Genomic DNA, 16,558 nt, shown 5'->3' with positions numbered 1-16,558 from the left:
TTTCAACTCCGGAAATAGTGACCAAAATAAACCAAATTGTGCGATCAGATTGTCGAATGAGCATCCGGATTATTGTCTGTAAACGGCAACATGAGATTTGTGTGCAGGTGCCTTGTCCTGCAAAAACAAAACACCTTTGGATAGCTTTCCGCATCTTTTCTCTTTAATTTTTTCCCGTAGATTGGTCAGTAATGTTGAATAGTAATCTCCAGTTATTGTTCCACCCTTATCCAAAAAATCAATCATGATTACTCCATGGCAATCCCAAAAAACTGTAGCAAGAACTTTTCCAGCAGATTTTTCGACATAAAACTTCTTAGGTCTTGGAGAACCAGAGTGTCGCCATTCCATCGATTGTTGCTTTGTTTCTTGATTGTATAAATGTACCCAAGTCTTATCCATAGAACAGTTCGGTTTAAGAAGTCTACATCGTTTTCTGCCCTTGCACGCTTTTGGTCAACATTGAAACATTGGGGGATACATTTTGCAGCAAAGGACATTGATCATCACCAAGGTCATTAAGCATATCCCCTTACATCTGCTTACCTCTTAACCCTTTTAAATACAGGTACTTGATGATTGCTCGATACTCCAATTTTTCGATTTTCACAATTTCGGTGGACATCTTTTTTCTTTTAATTTATTGCGTAACTCTGGTTCACTCTTTTGACGTCAAACCTTACACTGACACTTCTAATAAGTTATTGTTCGTTGCTATGGTAACGCAATATTTTGTTTATGCTTGGAACTGCTCTTGGCTAACTAGATATCAATACATTCTCGTATAAGAATAAATGATAATCATCAAGAGAGCTATGCCAAACTGATTACTGATCCCCAAGTCACATTTTCGTACCCAATTCAAAGAAAGCAAGTAATTGCATTCGTAGAATCACCCTCAAGAACGCTATGGGCTTTAACCAAATAAACACTTCCCGATTGGCCCCTTTAGTACCGATTAAGGCACTACAATGCAGTGACAAGATGTTACAAATACCTCGGATGTGGGCATACCTCCTATAACTGCAATTACCATGATAAAACTGATGACCATTATGAATGCACCAAGAAGAGACACAGTGCGCTAGATAACACGGAGAAAGGAGAGATTTATTTAACCGTAAAAGAGAAGGGAGAAGATATTCTGCTCATAAGCGAAACGGGACATGACAAAATAGATGGTTCTAACTGGATTGCGACGATCTCCAAAAAGCCACAATCTGGGTACGTGAACCAAAAACGATAGCAATTGACTACGGCGGTAAAGGAAATAGATTTGCATGGATCAGTAACGGTACTACTTGATGAACTGGAGGATACATTGCAAAAAATACATAGTAGTATAATACTCAGAGGAGACTTCAATTCTAGAAATCTTGCATGGAGATCTAAGGGGAACAACTCGAGACTAGGAGTGCTGGACGGCGGCACAACGAGCAAAAAACTACTGCGAGACAACTCTAAAACTGCCGACGGAGAATGTATAAAACACAAAGCACCTAGTAAAGGCAACCGTGGAACTCATCAAGAGCACATATGCAAACTCAACCCTATGGAAAACAAATAAAAAATAAAGATCTTCCGCCTATTGGTAGAATGATGGAATCACGAACCTGAGAATAGTCTGTCAACGCTTATGAAGGAAAAAGGAAAGGAAACAATTGGACTGAAGTAGATAGATGTAAATATGAAGAGTGAGGTAGGGGACAGACAAACCCTTCATACGTCCTGAATCCTTCTGTTACTGGGTCAACCTACATGGGCAGAGATAAAGACTCTCCTGTAAAACTATAACTATAGAAGATATGCTGAATTCATCACCCTAAGTAAGAACAACCTACGAATACTAATAGGAGTCCTATCGGGACACAGATAATGGAGCAGGCAGATTCTGTTGCTCAGAAGACGAAACTTCTATCCGAAATGTGAGACATTACGGAACTCCAGAGCACTACAACTAGGAGCGTATGAAATAGAAGACAAAGATCTTTGGGAGCTACAGCCAGCCCACATTTTGAACTTCTTAAGAGGAGTGGAATTAACAGATCAGCTGTAAACACTGGGCTCCCCAGTATCGCCACAAGAAAGGGGAAAACAATAGATCCTTTGGGTTGCGGTGTATATAATACCCCAATACATACATACTGCCATGGGTCAAAAAAAATGTCTTTAAAAAATACATATTCATGAAAGTAGATCTAAAATTTAATCATGAAAGCGAAACAAAATTCGGTGCTTCATATAGGATTTTATTTAGTTATTTTTTTCAATCACATTTTTCAGTTGGCTAAGTTGTTTATAACCAAACTTTATAAAAAATTTATAAATCGTAGATTTGGTTTATTTACAATATCGGCGGAATAAAATTTAACGAAAAAAGTGCATAATGATAAATGTACTTCTAAGATAAATTTAATATCACTTAATTCATATTATTACGAGAATGAATTATATACACTGTTTTGTTTACTTGTTCGGACTAACTTTGGTACAGGTAATAATTAATTAGTTTTAATACATATACAGATACTTTATATTAAATATACTTTCCAGTGTTTTAGTAGAAATCACACCAATAATTGGGCTGTATTAGTTGACACTAGTAGATTCTGGTTCAATTATAGACATGTAGCGAATGTATTATCGATATATAGAAGTGTGAAACGTCTGGGTATACCAGATAGCCAAATTGTTCTAATGATAGCAGATGATATGGCCTGTAATCCAAGGAATCCGAGACCTGCTACAGTCTTCAACAATGCTGATCAACATATTAACGTTTATGGGGATGATGTAGAAGTTGATTATAGAGGATATGAGGTAGGTGAAATATATTTTTAATTTAAATATAACATCAATTAAACCCACTTCAAACTTAGCTTTATTCAAAACTAACTTGTTAACACATTCCCGAATATACTTAAGTACAATATGTAGTATTTGCTTATTAATTATTGTATATTCAATTAAATCTCATCCAATAATTATTTACTTAGTTGATTTATTCATTATATCTTCAAATCATACAGTTAATCAATTATCAAATGTAGTCTGACCCATTTTATTGTTTTTATGTGGCTCAAAAAAATGATTTACCGTTTTTATATTCTAATTTGAAATAACACAAGATGTATTGGTAGATGTATTAATTTTAGGTCACTGTAGAGAATTTTGTAAGGCTTTTAACTGGAAGATTACATCCAGGTACACCAAGATCAAAACAATTGTTAACAGATGAGGGTAGTAATGTATTAATTTATTTGACGGGGCATGGCGGGGATGGTTTCTTGAAATTTCAAGATTCTGAGGAAATAACTAGTCAAGAAATGGCAGATGCTTTACAACAGATGTGGCAAAAACAAAGGTAATTACGAATGTTGCAAACAATACTCATTATGTAATGTGTTTGCACTTTGTATACGTGTTGAGAAATAAAACAGTTTTACAATTTAGAGGCCTTTTTCTCTGGGCCTTCGAGATACTTACATAGGGCCCATCACATGCCTCAAACAATGAGATTTATTGAGCTATTAAACATTGTATTAGTAAAGTGGCATTGATTTGGGAATCAGTCAAAAATTCTAGGAAACTCAAAACTCATGTGACGCCTATTCATAACGAATTGAGATACAATCTACAATAGGCTAATAGAAAGAAAATTATGTGAAATTCCTCCAAATGGGTCAGCTATGAATATTTTAATGGTAAACGAAGTTCCACAGGAAATCAATTGTAAAAACCCAGCTTACTGCTAATCCTGTCGAAAGTTCTTGAAAGATTACTATCACAAAGTATAAACTCAGACCTAATCAATGAGGAATGGAGATCATTACATCAATTTGAATTTAGGAAGAAACATTCAACTATACAACAAATCCACAGTATAACCCATACAATAAATCAAGAAGAAAAAAATACTGCACATCGGTGTTTTTAGATATTAGCCAGGCTTTCGGCAAGGTTTGGCATTTAAAATTAAACACTATCTTCCAATTAAGTACCTCAAACTATTAAAATTATACCTAAGCAATAGAGATTTCAGAACAAAAATTAATGAGAGCACTTCTGGGAATCATCCAATAAAAGCAGGCATATCACAATCACAGATCAACCAGGAAATAATGAAACCATTATGGGCACCTTCACCGACGACACAATCATAATTAGCCAGCAACGAAAATCCAGGATTCTACAGACACATCTAAATGATATCAAAACGTAGCTGGGCAAATCGAAAATTGAGACAAACGAAACAAAATCCTTCCAAGTGACCTTCACCCTAAGAAAAGACCAGTGCCTTCTATTGGAATAATGTACAATTGCTACAAGCTACAACATAAAATACTTATGTGATCACCTAAACACAAAGCTCAAATGGAAAACCATCTCGTTAAAAATTGCAAAACAAATAGACCTGAAATTAAAAGAGTTAAACTGGCTAATTTGTAGAAAATCCATAATAATACTTGAAAACAGGCTCCTACTCTATAAAACAAAAAGTGAGCCTATCTTAATGCACTGTATCGAGCTCTGGAATTGTGTAAATAAATCCAATGTAGCCATCATGCAGAGAAGCCAGCCCATAATATTTCGCATGATAGCTGATTCACTATGGTATATGTCGATTCTAACCCTACATAAAGACTTGAACGTTTGTTTTCTTAATGTCATAAAAGAAAGGAGCTCGAAACATCATTAAAGATTGGCTGACCATGAAAACACATTACTCCATTGACTTATGAAACAACAAGATGGTAGAAGACTAAAAAGAAATTGGCCAGCAGACCTATAAAATTAATAGAGGACTTGTGGCTGGAGAAGACCTCTTCATGCCATAGTAGAGCTTATATACTCTGAAGCCATCCCATTAGCTTAAAGAACTGTATGTGTATTAATTTTGCTAATAAAGTAAAAAAAGAAAAGAAAGAAACAATGAGGAATTATCTAGTAGAATTTAATGAAAAAAATAAGTTTGCAACAAGCTATTTATATTTTGGTGTGGTTATCATTGACAATAGAGAAGGAACAATAATACATTAAGATCTGGAAATGAAATGTGGATACTGAACACAGCAAAGGAGAAATACCCTGGTTATTAGGAAGACATGGAGAATTATTGTCAGAAATTAATTAATTTCGGTATAGAGTGACGACTAAAGAATGCCACATTTTATAACAAATATAAATAAATATAGAAGAAACAGAAACAAGAAGTAAAAGCAAACCAAAGAAAAGAGGGTGATATACATTAGTGGTTGAAGAGTTGGAAGAAAGCTGAATTTAAAAATGAAGACATAAGAAAGAGTGAAAGGTAATCACTTCCAAGTTATGGACCTAAATTGCTTTCATGGAGCATTTATAACATGTGACATTGAAATATTGAACATTAAAAAATCTTCAACCGCACTGATCTTCTTCCATTGTCTATTTTAAAAACATTTTGCTCCATCAAGGTCATGTTTCAGTCCCGCAACAGATTAAAGGCAGCAATTGAAAAATTTTGAAAAAAATTTAATTTAGAATGTTGTTTCAGATACAATGAAATTTTCTTCATGATAGATACATGTCAAGCTGCATCTATGTATGAACGATTTTATTCTCCTAACATTTTAGCAGTTGGTAGTAGTTTAGTTGGAGAAGATTCCTTATCTGTAAGTATCATCTTCACAATAATACACCCAATTTAACTTCCAGATAATATTTCATGACGTTATGCACTTTAGAGGAAATTATTTATTGCAGTAATTCATTTTGTCTATTGCCCTTAGGCAGAATGTTCTGATTAGCTTAAAAATAATCTTGGAATAGATCTTACCTGTTCGTAGGTGATACTACTTTGACTAAAAAAGAAAGGAAATAATATTAAACTTAAAACAATAGGTATGTGAAAAGTAGGCAACACCTAGAATATTATTAGCCCTTCAATTGGTACACATCAATGCTGTATCAATAAAAACTTGTGAAGAGGACTGAAATGAAGATAAAACAACGAAATTAAATTTACAAATATTTATAATTTAATAAATAACTTTTTTCGCATATTGAAATGAAGACAAAGGAAACTTTCAATTGAAAATGAGATTTTTAATCCAATGAGAACTTTACAAACTTATTAAAGTCTAATACAATTAAAAAATTATTAGAACTTCAATGTTCATAGTAGCATTGTGACCGGCTAAGGGCTGTTGAGCACATATACCTTCAGATAGACCCTTCATGTCTCTCTTGACGTTACCAAAGGCCAATGTTATTAGGTAAGTTGTGAGGCTTGTTCAAGTGTTTAAACCGCGCTCGTGTGAATGCTGGGCACTCACAGATTATGTGGTCTGCAGTTTCATCCTCCTCCATGCACCAGTGGTACTCCAGATCGTTTATGATGCCCACAGTGTGGAGATGGCGTCTTAGAAGGCCGTGTCCGATCACTAGTTGTATTTTGCTCCTGTTTAAATGGAGGAGTCTTTTGGTAAGATACGCACAAGATACATCTAAGTGTACTTTCGCTTGTCTCATGCCAAGTGTTTCTATACATCTCTGCCGAGCCCGCCTTGCAAGCAGACCGTTGAGGGACACGATAGCAACACTTTTAGTTTATCACAAATATTTATTTAATAAAAAAATTATATTAGTTAATTTTTTTAGCATCACGTAGATCCAGCAATTGGAGTTTATATAATAGATCGTTATACATACTATGCTTTATATTTCTTGGAAAATGTGAATCCACAAAGCAATAGAACATTAGGAGAATTTGTAAGTATATAGCCAATTGTATGCTTCATTCTTTATATAATGTTTCTGAATTCCTGGGCCTTTCTTATAGAGAATTCAACTTATTTCTATTCTTATTAACTTAATAAATAACACAATGCAACTTTGTTTGACAAATACAATTTGAAAGATTGAAATTACTTTTGATTTTAGTTGAAAGTGTGTCCTAAAAGTGTCTGTATATCCACTGTTGGAGTAAGAAGAGATTTATTCAGAAGAAATCCAGATAAAGTACCAATAACAGATTTTTTTGGATCTATAAGACCTGTAGAGATTATTGAAGAACTTCCAATTGTGCCAGCTTTCACAAAACTAGAAATGGTCCCGAAACAACCACAAAAGCCAAAAAAATATGTATATGTTGAACCTCTTGTTAATTTCAACAAAATGAACAAATAATGTAATTGCAAAAAATATTTATTAAAGATGAAAAATAAATAGTGAAAACAATTATGATATTTATTAAAAACATCTCCTTTTAAACCAGGGCAAAAGCCTTTAAAATAATAAAAATTGAAAAAAAAAAATAATAGTAGCATGAAACCCATTGGAAAAGTAGGAGAATATAATAAAAAGAAAAATAATTTACTGGTGATCTGAGGTCGGCAAGGGAAAGGGGGTGAGTTTTTAAGGGTAAAAACGGTTTATCTCGATTTCCGGCAGAACTAAAAGTCTTATGGAAAAAAGTTACATAGCAATTTTGGGGTAATAAGATAATAAGAATATCTACAATTTTTGTATTTTCACTTTTGTCCCATAACCTCAAAATTTATGTGAAAAATTCAAAAAACGAAGTGCAGTACAATAACAAAAGCTCTTTCTGCTCTCAAATTTGATAAACTAGGTCGCGAACGCGGTGGATTGACTTCTCTAATAATTTGACATATTTTCTATTGTGGAATAGTTACTAGTCAGGTTTCAACGTTCCTGATCTGAAAACTATGTTTATATTATCTATTCAGTTAATTACCACGTTGTTTCTCTAATTCACATTAAAATATGATCTAGCTTAATATACATATGATTTTTCAAATTGAATTGGTCTATAACAAGAATATCAATTTAAACATTAGTTCTATTCATGTTTAGTATTGCTGATGGCTGCTGAGTTTTGGTATTTATCCTATATTCCCCTTCACTAATTTTTACTGGTCCCATTATTTTTCTGATTATTTTTCTTTCCCTTGTTTACAATTTTATTTCAGTTACTGGTTCAATCATTATTTTATATATATTGATCATCGCTCGTTTTGTAACTAGTATGCTTTTCAAAAATTCCCTATGACCTCTATTTGTAGTATGTAATTATTTTTTCTTCAATCTCATTACGCTTGCCACCTCTATAATTGATCATAATACTGAGATACTTAAATTTTTCTACTACCATACTTGCTAACTTTCACATTTCTCCTTGACATGGCTTTCCAAATCTCATTATTTTTGTTTTGTTTCCATTGATTTTTAAACCCATCTGTTTTCCTTATGTCACTATCTCATGAACAATTATTTGTCCACCACTTAAATTTTCCTCATAATTTATCAAAATACTAAGTTGAATAGTGTTGCCTATAGCAAGTTGCCTTGCCTTACTCTTTTGTTTTGCTTATAGCCATCTTGGTTAATCTTCACAGTTTTGCATCTATACTTTGTTCTTTTAGTGCTATCAATAAACAGTTTCTTTTTGTTAAGTAAATGGCCACACATAATAAATGTTCTAGACTGTTTAAAATCAACAGATAACCATTCAAATTCGTAGTATAAGTATAATAAGTATGTCTTATTATTATAAATTAACAACATGAAATTGTAATTTGAAATAGCCTGCAGTTTATAGAAAGAATCTGGTATTTTTCACTAGCTAGATTCCAGATGTAATGTTCTTTAACTTACTGTTGCAAATTATTCAAAAGATACTTTTAGGAATTGAAAAAGTACTTATTTAATTCTATAAAACAAATGTTTATTACATTTAAAATTATTTCTTTATCCACACTGTATAAATTCACATCTGACCACACTGAATAATAGTCACTGGTATTTTTGGTTTGTTATTAGGTCCCGTTGGAACATTTTCAATCTTTCTCATAACTAGGAGACCATCAATAACTCTCCCAAAAACAACATGCTTACCATCTAAAAAGTTACATTTGGCACACGTTATGAAAAACTGGCATCCATTTGTGTCTTTACCACTATTAGCCATTGATAATAAACCCGGCGTATCATGTTTTAAAGTAAAGTTTTCGTCGGCAAATGTACCTCCACCATATATACTCATTACACCAGTTCCGTCTCCATTTACAAAATCTCCTCCTTGAATCATGAAATCTTTAATTACACGGTGGAAACTAGCTCCTTTAAACCCAAGTGGCACAGCGTCTTTGCGAAATTCTCCAGTGCAAAATTGTCTAAAGTTTTCACTCGTTTTTGGAACGATGTCTGCAAATAGTTCAAATATCATTCGACCAATTTCTGTAGTTCCTACTGATACATCAAAAAACACTACAGGATTAGCAGGATGCCTTAATTGGGACTGAATTTGATTCCAATTAGGCATTATAAGTAATTTATCACTATAATAGATTCAAATGAAATTTGTTTTGCTTTCAGGCGGGCGCATACATTTGATATAAATCTTCTTCGTTTTTTATATATGTTATTTTCATCTACTATTTGGAATTAGTGGTGGATGTGCTCCAGCAAATATCAAATGCTTAATTGTATTTTTCTTATGACCTCGCAACATTTATTTATCAGATAATGAAAGTGAAAGTGAAAGTGAAGGATTAAGATCGATAAGAATACAAATATTTGTATGCATATAGGTGTGTGGAGGTGTGCCTCAATAGGAGATCATTACCTCTTCCTCATAGTGATAATTTCTTAAGGTGTCTGAAGGATGTTAAACAATGGGTCCACAACAGGTAATAACCGTATCGTTGTTGGTTTTTAGATTGGCCATTTTTGTGAAATTATACTTTTTATAGTTCTTTATATATGTATATGATTAATTTACCAGAAGCATATGTTGCAATTTTTTTAACAATTGGTATGTCAACTAAGTAGATACATAAGCAAAATATAAATTGGTGTTTTACAATATTACATTACAAAAAAATGAATTATAGAAGATTGTGAATAAATTATAGTTTTAGAAATTATATAAGCTTTTTTATAAATACATACTATCCATAAGTAAATTAAATCTTTAAATCCATAAAAATACATCTTATTGTTCATTTTATGTATGGGGTTTATTTATCCAAATAAAAAAAATTTTGGTTTAGCATTAGAAGTGTAAAAATCTGTTTTAAACAATATAATTTGGTTCTATATTCATTTTATATGTATGAAATGATTCTCTTTGCTAATGCTCATTTTAATTCCTGTTAAAATATCTTTATATTGTAACATGAAAATTAGGAAGGGTATGCTTTTTTCTCAAACTGAATATAACTCTTAACAGGTTGAACCTTATTTTTTCCAATATTTACCAAACTATTTTGTTTACAGATTCATAAATTGGAAGAAGTTATAAGACATAATATGAATATAGGGAAGCTTTGGGGTTAAATTTTTCATTATTTAGAGAAATTAATTCAAATACTGTTCCCTTAGAGTTTTCTTTGTAAAAAAGATGCATTTGTAATAATACAATATAAACTACATATACATATATACAATTATTCAAATTCTAAAATCCTATGGGATAAGGCTTAGAAAAAAGTGTAGATGAAATGAAATATGAAATTATTGGATTGAAGTCTCATTTTGGATCATCTTATATAAGTACTCATATATATTTCCAGGCTAATAAAATTGTTGTTAGTTTTTAAGAAATATATTCGATATATTTCTCATATTTTGCTTTTTTAGAATAATGAGGATTTATACAATCCAAATCTATTGAAAAATTTGAATTGGGGGTCTGTAAAGTCCTTCCTAAATCCAGAAATAAGTAGTGATAATCCTGGAGAGTCATGGATTGTTGTGAGGCCATTAAAAATATCAGATTATGATAAAGGATTTCTACAAATATTATCTCAGTTAACAACTGTTGGAAACATAGAAAGAACTGACTTTGAACGTTGGTATTTTTTATTGCATTTGAAGCTACTCTTTAAATTACATTAAAATGACTTAGTTTGAATGCACTAAAGTATAATTTGTTTTTAAGGTCAATTCAGAAACATGCAAAAAGCAGGAGGTTATTATGTAACAGTCATTGAAGACACCAGAAGTAAAACTATCATTGGTTCCTCAACATTAATAACTGAGTATAAATTTATACATGGTTGTGCTTTGAGAGCTCGATTAGAAGATGTAGTTGTGAATAACACATATAGAGGGAAGCAGTTAGGAAAATTGTAAATAATAACATGTATAAATATTAGTACCTGCACTTGCGATTTTTAAATAGTCATGTCAAATGCAGATCTAACAGAAAATTGGTGACTCTGCATGGTGCATCCAATCTGTCCTTTTGATGAATCAAGTTATCCTTGATTCTCACGTAACCTGAAATGGAGCTTAAAAGTTTATACAGATAGAAAGTAAATTTCAGTTTATTTTGCTGAAATAAATTAAAATATGGGTTAACACCAAGCTCAGTACATTCTGGACATGCTTTGCATTCCCAAACAGTTTCTTTTTTTATTTTTTTGTCATAACACTTCCTACATATTTTTCTAGATCTCCTAGTTTGACCGTTAATTATCTAAATTTTAGTTGGATAATGATCAGAAACATTTTTCTTGCTTGGTACATGTTGTAATAACTTTTCAATCACATTTAGACGAAAATTGTAAGTACTCATTGATACATCGGAGTATTTACAGAATATTTTAATGGAATTATAAAGAAGTTTGAAAATGTGACTTCCAATCTTTTTGTACCAGAATAAGTTTTAATAATAATAATATTTTCGTTATTGAGGGATAACATTTCAATATTTGATCTTTAACATCTAATCCTCCTATGAATTGATTATACTTAGTAATAACCCTTGTAATTGTTGAAAAGTTCTCTGTGCATGCTCCAACTTCAGCCATGTTTTTCGGTCACTTTATTTACAAATATATGACAATAATAACAATTTCTTATAAACAGTTCAATTCAAATTATTGTGCGTACATAATAAAGTTGTGATGTTGGGCGTAAACTAATATTGCAACATTGTCTTGTGACATACCGTAAGATTGAGGTCATGTGGCATACCATAAGATTGAGGTATACTTGGGCATTAGTTCCAATCGCATCATTCAATATTGCATGAAAATTTGGCTTGACAAAAAGATTTGTTCGCGTTGGATACTGTATAATTTGACAATCCCCCCCAAACTTGTGTCGATTTGTGCATCGTTATTAAAAAATAATAAGCAATATAATTATCTAGATATATATTTTGTTCTGATCTTAATTCAAACTCAATTTTTTTTTCTGTTTTAGGATAGTACTAACTGTAACTCTTCTCGCAAAAAAATTGGAGTGTTACAAAATGTCTTTAGATTGTAAAGATCCACTTATTGCATTTTACAAGTCCTTGGGATATAAACTTGAGCCTGGAAATTCTAATTCTATGATGATAAGGTTCGAAAATACAGATCCATCCTGACAATTAGCCACCAATGCTTCCACAATATCAAAACTATAAATAAGTATGCAAAAATTACTTTTCATGTATTTCTATACGGCTGATAAATAATTTTTTGCATATGAAACTTTTTCTACAATTGTTTTTATTTAAATAAAAAAAACTATAAATATATGAAAAATGAAATGCGAGATATACAATTTGGTCAAAAATGATGATGTACATTTATTTCTAGAGCTGGTACACCCATAGATAAGAGTACTGCTTCTGCATACTTTATTTTTAATTGAAAATCAAATTGTTTGAAATATATGCGTTTTTTATTACAGATTTCATGTTTTGGGATGTTTATAAGACAGTAAGATAATAGAATTTAATCTTCTACCTTGTCCCAAGTATATGGGTACTTTTGGTCGACACTTAGTTAGTCACATTTTTTAATAATTGTTTATTTAGACTTTTTTGTGCAAAGGTGCTTTTCATAGTTATCACTATTTTCAATGTATTAAATCTCGAATGTGTATATCCTAACGTTTTTGCAATAGTTTTTGAATACCCTTTTTGTATAGAAAAGTCCACAATTTGAAAAAAATTCCTTTTAATATTTAAAATTTTTAAAAACGTAACGTGATAATCCTCACTCTCCAAAACTACACTGTATTCATGTGGTATGGGTCATATGATGACATGAAATTATTTCCCCTAACATTTTATACTAATCGCAATAAAAACTTTTTCGCAGATATTTGAAAATATATTTTTACAAAAGGTTTTTAGTACATTTTTGAAGTATCTATCCCCATACCATTTGAAGGGTGGTTAGGTTTTATTTATAATTTTTTTGAGAAAGTGCAAATACTACTGTCAGATCTAAAAATTGATATACAAAAGTCTGCACCAACCTATATAATTGTCAGTTGAGGGCTCCAGAATAAGAGGAGTATAAGTGCAGTTTTATCTATTTTGAGAGAAGTCAGAACTCAAAAAAGTACTTATAGCCTTTCAGTCCCAACTTTTTATTTAAAAAACTCTGAATTCAAATCTTTAGTACACAAAAATATGCTTTTATTTTAAAGAAAAATACATAATCTGGAGGAGATTGTATCTGCACGTAGTCTATTACTATTCGTAATTATTGTATATAAAAATGGTAACTGTCCATTATTTTTCATATCATAGGTGAACTTTATAGATGGATATTTTGAATTGAGTTTCAAAATGAATCCGTCTACGTTTGCCCAATTTCCTGTGAGCCTCGACTAGCGACTGTTTCATCCCATACATACATGTTTGATTGTCCTGTCCCAAGATTGTTTATACAAAAATTGTTTGTCCATAAAATGCCTTTCAAAGTTTGAGCACTTGATTTTTCTGAGTATTAGTAAGTTTTAAGAAAATTTATGTATATATGAAATATAAAAATAAATTACTTACCTTAATTTTCTATGGTAAGTAGCTGATTTGTAATATTTATTTGTTTAATTAGCTTGCTAGCACGCAGTACGAACACGAAATGTATCATCTGACACACAAATACATGTAACTGGATAGCAAAAGCAATATGCAAGTCGTCGTAGCCCGTAGGATTCTTAGCCAAACAAATTGAAGTATTTTTAAAACGCAAAACAATTATTTTCATAAATATAAAATTCAACTCAATTTTAAAACTTGGGCCTTTTGAAAAACGTCGCGGGACAAATTGTGAAAAATCGAGACTCTCCCGCCACAAGCGGGACATCTGGTGACCTTAGATTTGAGTCATTTTCTTTTGAAGGTTGTGCCTTTTCTGCTCCTCTGAGGTGAGCCATATGCTATCTTAGCATCTTCAACTTTTCCTGCTTCCTAAGAAAGTTTAATGATAGTAGTAAACTATTACACTTACTAAAAGTTTCAGAATTAGAGCGGTGGAATTTTAAGTTAAATTCTGTATTAAAAACATCGATAATAAGAGTGTTTAAAGGAATCATGTTTCTGCCCTTATAGTGTTAAATATACAAATCGTACATTTTTTATCTGGTGATAAATATTGAGTGTTGAAGTTGGAATTTTTGAAATAATGACTCCGGTATTTTGGAACCAATTTTATGTGCACAATGATCAAATTTCGTCTTACTGGAATCATTTTTCTGGCAAAACCGCCTCGTCTCGGGTTCCTATAGTATTCCTACTACACTCAAGACACATATTTCACTTGTATCAGTTGTATCCCAAACAAATTTTAACTTTAAATTTTGATATATGCCCATATTTCCAAATTAAAAAATGGCATATGTGCCCTTTTTATTCCAAGATACAAGATAGATATGTGCATTTTTAATTCTTATGCTATGATTATTAGAAGCGTTTACATTAAGTTAAGGTTGAAGTTTGATAAGAGGAATGAATTGCTGTAATTCACACAATAATAAGTTGTAGATCATTCGAATTTATTTCTAATAGAGACTTTACTTGCATTTTTAAATCATCATTTACGTTTTGAATGTATGGAATGGAGAATTTATAATTATTTAGAGTATAAAATTATTATAGAGAGTGAGGATTATTATTATTATTATATAGTGTGTGCATTAAATTACATTAATTCATTCATTTCATTTAAATTTCCAAACAATTTTTGGAGAAAATGTAAATTTTGCTGTAGATCTATTTTGCTTCTAAAATAAATGACCAAATTAGTAATTTTTCTTGACCCTTCCTAAATCCGATGCTGTATATAGATATAAAAATTAAAAATTTATTTTAGAAGGTTTCAAGTACTATTATTTGGTCTCCTTTTAGTTGATTGTAGAAAAAGTATGTTTTGATTATTATAAATATTCCATCTTTCATTGTGGTTGCATTGGTTACTCGGAAAATGTCTAAAACTAATGAATAAAATTCAAGTTTTATTAAATTTGACTTTCTTATTTCCCATCCTTTTTATCATGAACTATAAGGAGGTTATTGTTATGAATATCTTTCTTTGGTGCGGCTTTTTTGAAAGATATCTATGATTTCTATTATATTTTTTTCGTTTCGTATATTGTTAGTATCTGATTTGATATATGACAAACATTTGATTATGTAATTGTTTTATTTTTATTTATTCCTAATTTATATCATATTTATGCAGTCATACATGATTGATGTTATAACCACCCTTATGATGAAATTCGTTTTATTGATCTAAATCCGTGTTTTCCAACGTAGGGCCCATGCCCCATAGGGGAGTAAATCAAAAATAGACTCGACAAGAGTTTAACCTTTTTACTCTGTGCCATTTAAATGCAATGATAAATTTAGGTGCCCAATTGAAAGAAAAAGCAAATTCTCAAATTATTGTGGCCAATAAATATAAATTCGTCCGACGAGATCAAAATATCAACTGGATTTTTGGCGGCATCAAGTTAACCTCCCGCGTGGATCCCTGAACGCTTTAAAATCTCGCTAAACAACGCAGATTTTCGCATCTTTATGAAAAAACTTTATTCACCAAGAAGGTAAGCTGAGGTGAATCTTAAAGAATAAGTGATTCGATGATGCATAGCAAAAAAGAAGCTCGCAGGGGTACCACCCGAATCTGGAGCAGTTGAGTCAATAAAGTGGTACTGTGAGCTTAGATCAGTCTCAAACGTCACGGGTAAGGTAACCTACGCCAACTAAGTCTGAAAATAATTTCTTTTCTTCATAACCAAGTATGTTAGATTTCGTATTAATTCAAGTATTTTTATTAATAACATCATTTTTTACGGGGTTGAATGGGTAAAGGAAGATTCTGTTTTCAATTTGAATCTATATTAAAATTATTTCGAATTTTAGTGTTTCATTATATACAAATGTTCTTTGAGACACTTTTAACATTTTTTAAAAAGTATTTTTATTTACAATAAACGAGTTATAATTTCTACAGAAAATAACTTTACAGTCAAATTAATATTTTAACAATTGTAATTGTAACAAAACAATGAACCTATATTTATTTGATACCTATTTTGGAATCCGCTTACTATGTGAATATTGTTTATTGCACTTTGGAATTCACTGATAGTGTGGCAGTGTATGGGACATTCCACATTTCTATATATTTGGAAAATTCACTTACTTTGTTTCTTCCTAAAACTTGCCATTTAAGTTTCTTAATTGAGATGAGAATTTTAGAAGAGTTTGGGTAGGGCATGGCTCAAAAAAGGTTGGGAAACACTATTCCAATATTTAGAA

The 16,558-nt window shown here is 31.4% G+C and overlaps 3 protein-coding genes across 4 annotated transcripts; 2 read left to right on the top strand and 1 right to left on the bottom strand.

The window, feature by feature from the left end:
• Positions 1-2,070: 2,070 nt before the first annotated feature.
• LOC130446853 (putative GPI-anchor transamidase) lies at positions 2,071-7,218 on the top strand. Its single transcript, XM_056783357.1, has 6 exons — positions 2,071-2,494; positions 2,554-2,820; positions 3,156-3,364; positions 5,534-5,651; positions 6,640-6,750; positions 6,922-7,218. Exons 1-6 carry the CDS (start codon positions 2,444-2,446, stop codon positions 7,165-7,167), a joined length of 1,002 nt encoding a protein of 333 aa, XP_056639335.1. The 5' UTR covers positions 2,071-2,443; the 3' UTR covers positions 7,168-7,218.
• On the bottom strand, positions 5,995-9,325 carry LOC130446855 (peptidyl-prolyl cis-trans isomerase H). Its single transcript, XM_056783360.1, has one exon. The coding sequence runs from the start codon at positions 9,323-9,325 to the stop codon at positions 8,771-8,773; it is 555 nt and encodes a 184-aa protein (XP_056639338.1). The 3' UTR covers positions 5,995-8,770.
• On the top strand, positions 9,164-15,254 carry LOC130446854 (probable glucosamine 6-phosphate N-acetyltransferase). Of its 2 annotated transcripts, none has more exons than XM_056783359.1 (4): positions 9,164-9,692; positions 10,645-10,855; positions 10,946-11,135; positions 12,217-15,254. In XM_056783359.1, the coding sequence occupies exons 1-4, from the start codon at positions 9,678-9,680 to the stop codon at positions 12,380-12,382; spliced, it is 582 nt and encodes a 193-aa protein (XP_056639337.1). In that variant the 5' UTR covers positions 9,164-9,677; the 3' UTR covers positions 12,383-15,254. The 2 variants fall into 2 exon arrangements, with proteins under 2 accessions (XP_056639337.1, XP_056639336.1); XM_056783358.1 differs by lacking the exon at positions 9,164-9,692 and adding an exon at positions 10,287-10,592.
• The last annotated feature ends 1,304 nt before the right edge of the window (positions 15,255-16,558 follow it).

Source organism: Diorhabda sublineata, chromosome 7 (assembly GCF_026230105.1).
Source record: "Diorhabda sublineata isolate icDioSubl1.1 chromosome 7, icDioSubl1.1, whole genome shotgun sequence".
Taxonomy (NCBI): Eukaryota; Metazoa; Arthropoda; class Insecta; order Coleoptera; family Chrysomelidae; genus Diorhabda; species Diorhabda sublineata.
Note: the sequence above shows the minus strand (reverse complement) of the source record. Positions and strands in the feature narration are given on the sequence as shown.

What these genes read in the sequence shown, in the direction of transcription:
- LOC130446853 (XM_056783357.1), top strand. Translation starts at nt 2,444, where the DNA reads ATGAATTATATACACTGTTTTGTTTACTTGTTCGGACTAACTTTGGTA. An exon ending in TCGGACTAACTTTGGTACAG is followed by an intron (nt 2,495 to 2,553) that starts GTAATAATTAAT and finishes TATACTTTCCAG; the next exon opens with TGTTTTAGTAGAAATCACAC. An exon ending in ATAGAACATTAGGAGAATTT is followed by an intron (nt 6,751 to 6,921) that starts GTAAGTATATAG and finishes TTTTGATTTTAG; the next exon opens with TTGAAAGTGTGTCCTAAAAG.
- LOC130446855 (XM_056783360.1), bottom strand. Translation starts at nt 9,325, where the DNA reads ATGCCTAATTGGAATCAAATTCAGTCCCAATTAAGGCATCCTGCTAAT.
- LOC130446854 (XM_056783358.1), top strand. Translation starts at nt 10,506, where the DNA reads ATGAAATATGAAATTATTGGATTGAAGTCTCATTTTGGATCATCTTAT. An exon ending in AGAAAGAACTGACTTTGAAC is followed by an intron (nt 10,856 to 10,945) that starts GTTGGTATTTTT and finishes TTTGTTTTTAAG; the next exon opens with GTCAATTCAGAAACATGCAA. An exon ending in GGGAAGCAGTTAGGAAAATT is followed by an intron (nt 11,136 to 12,216) that starts GTAAATAATAAC and finishes TTTCTGTTTTAG; the next exon opens with GATAGTACTAACTGTAACTC.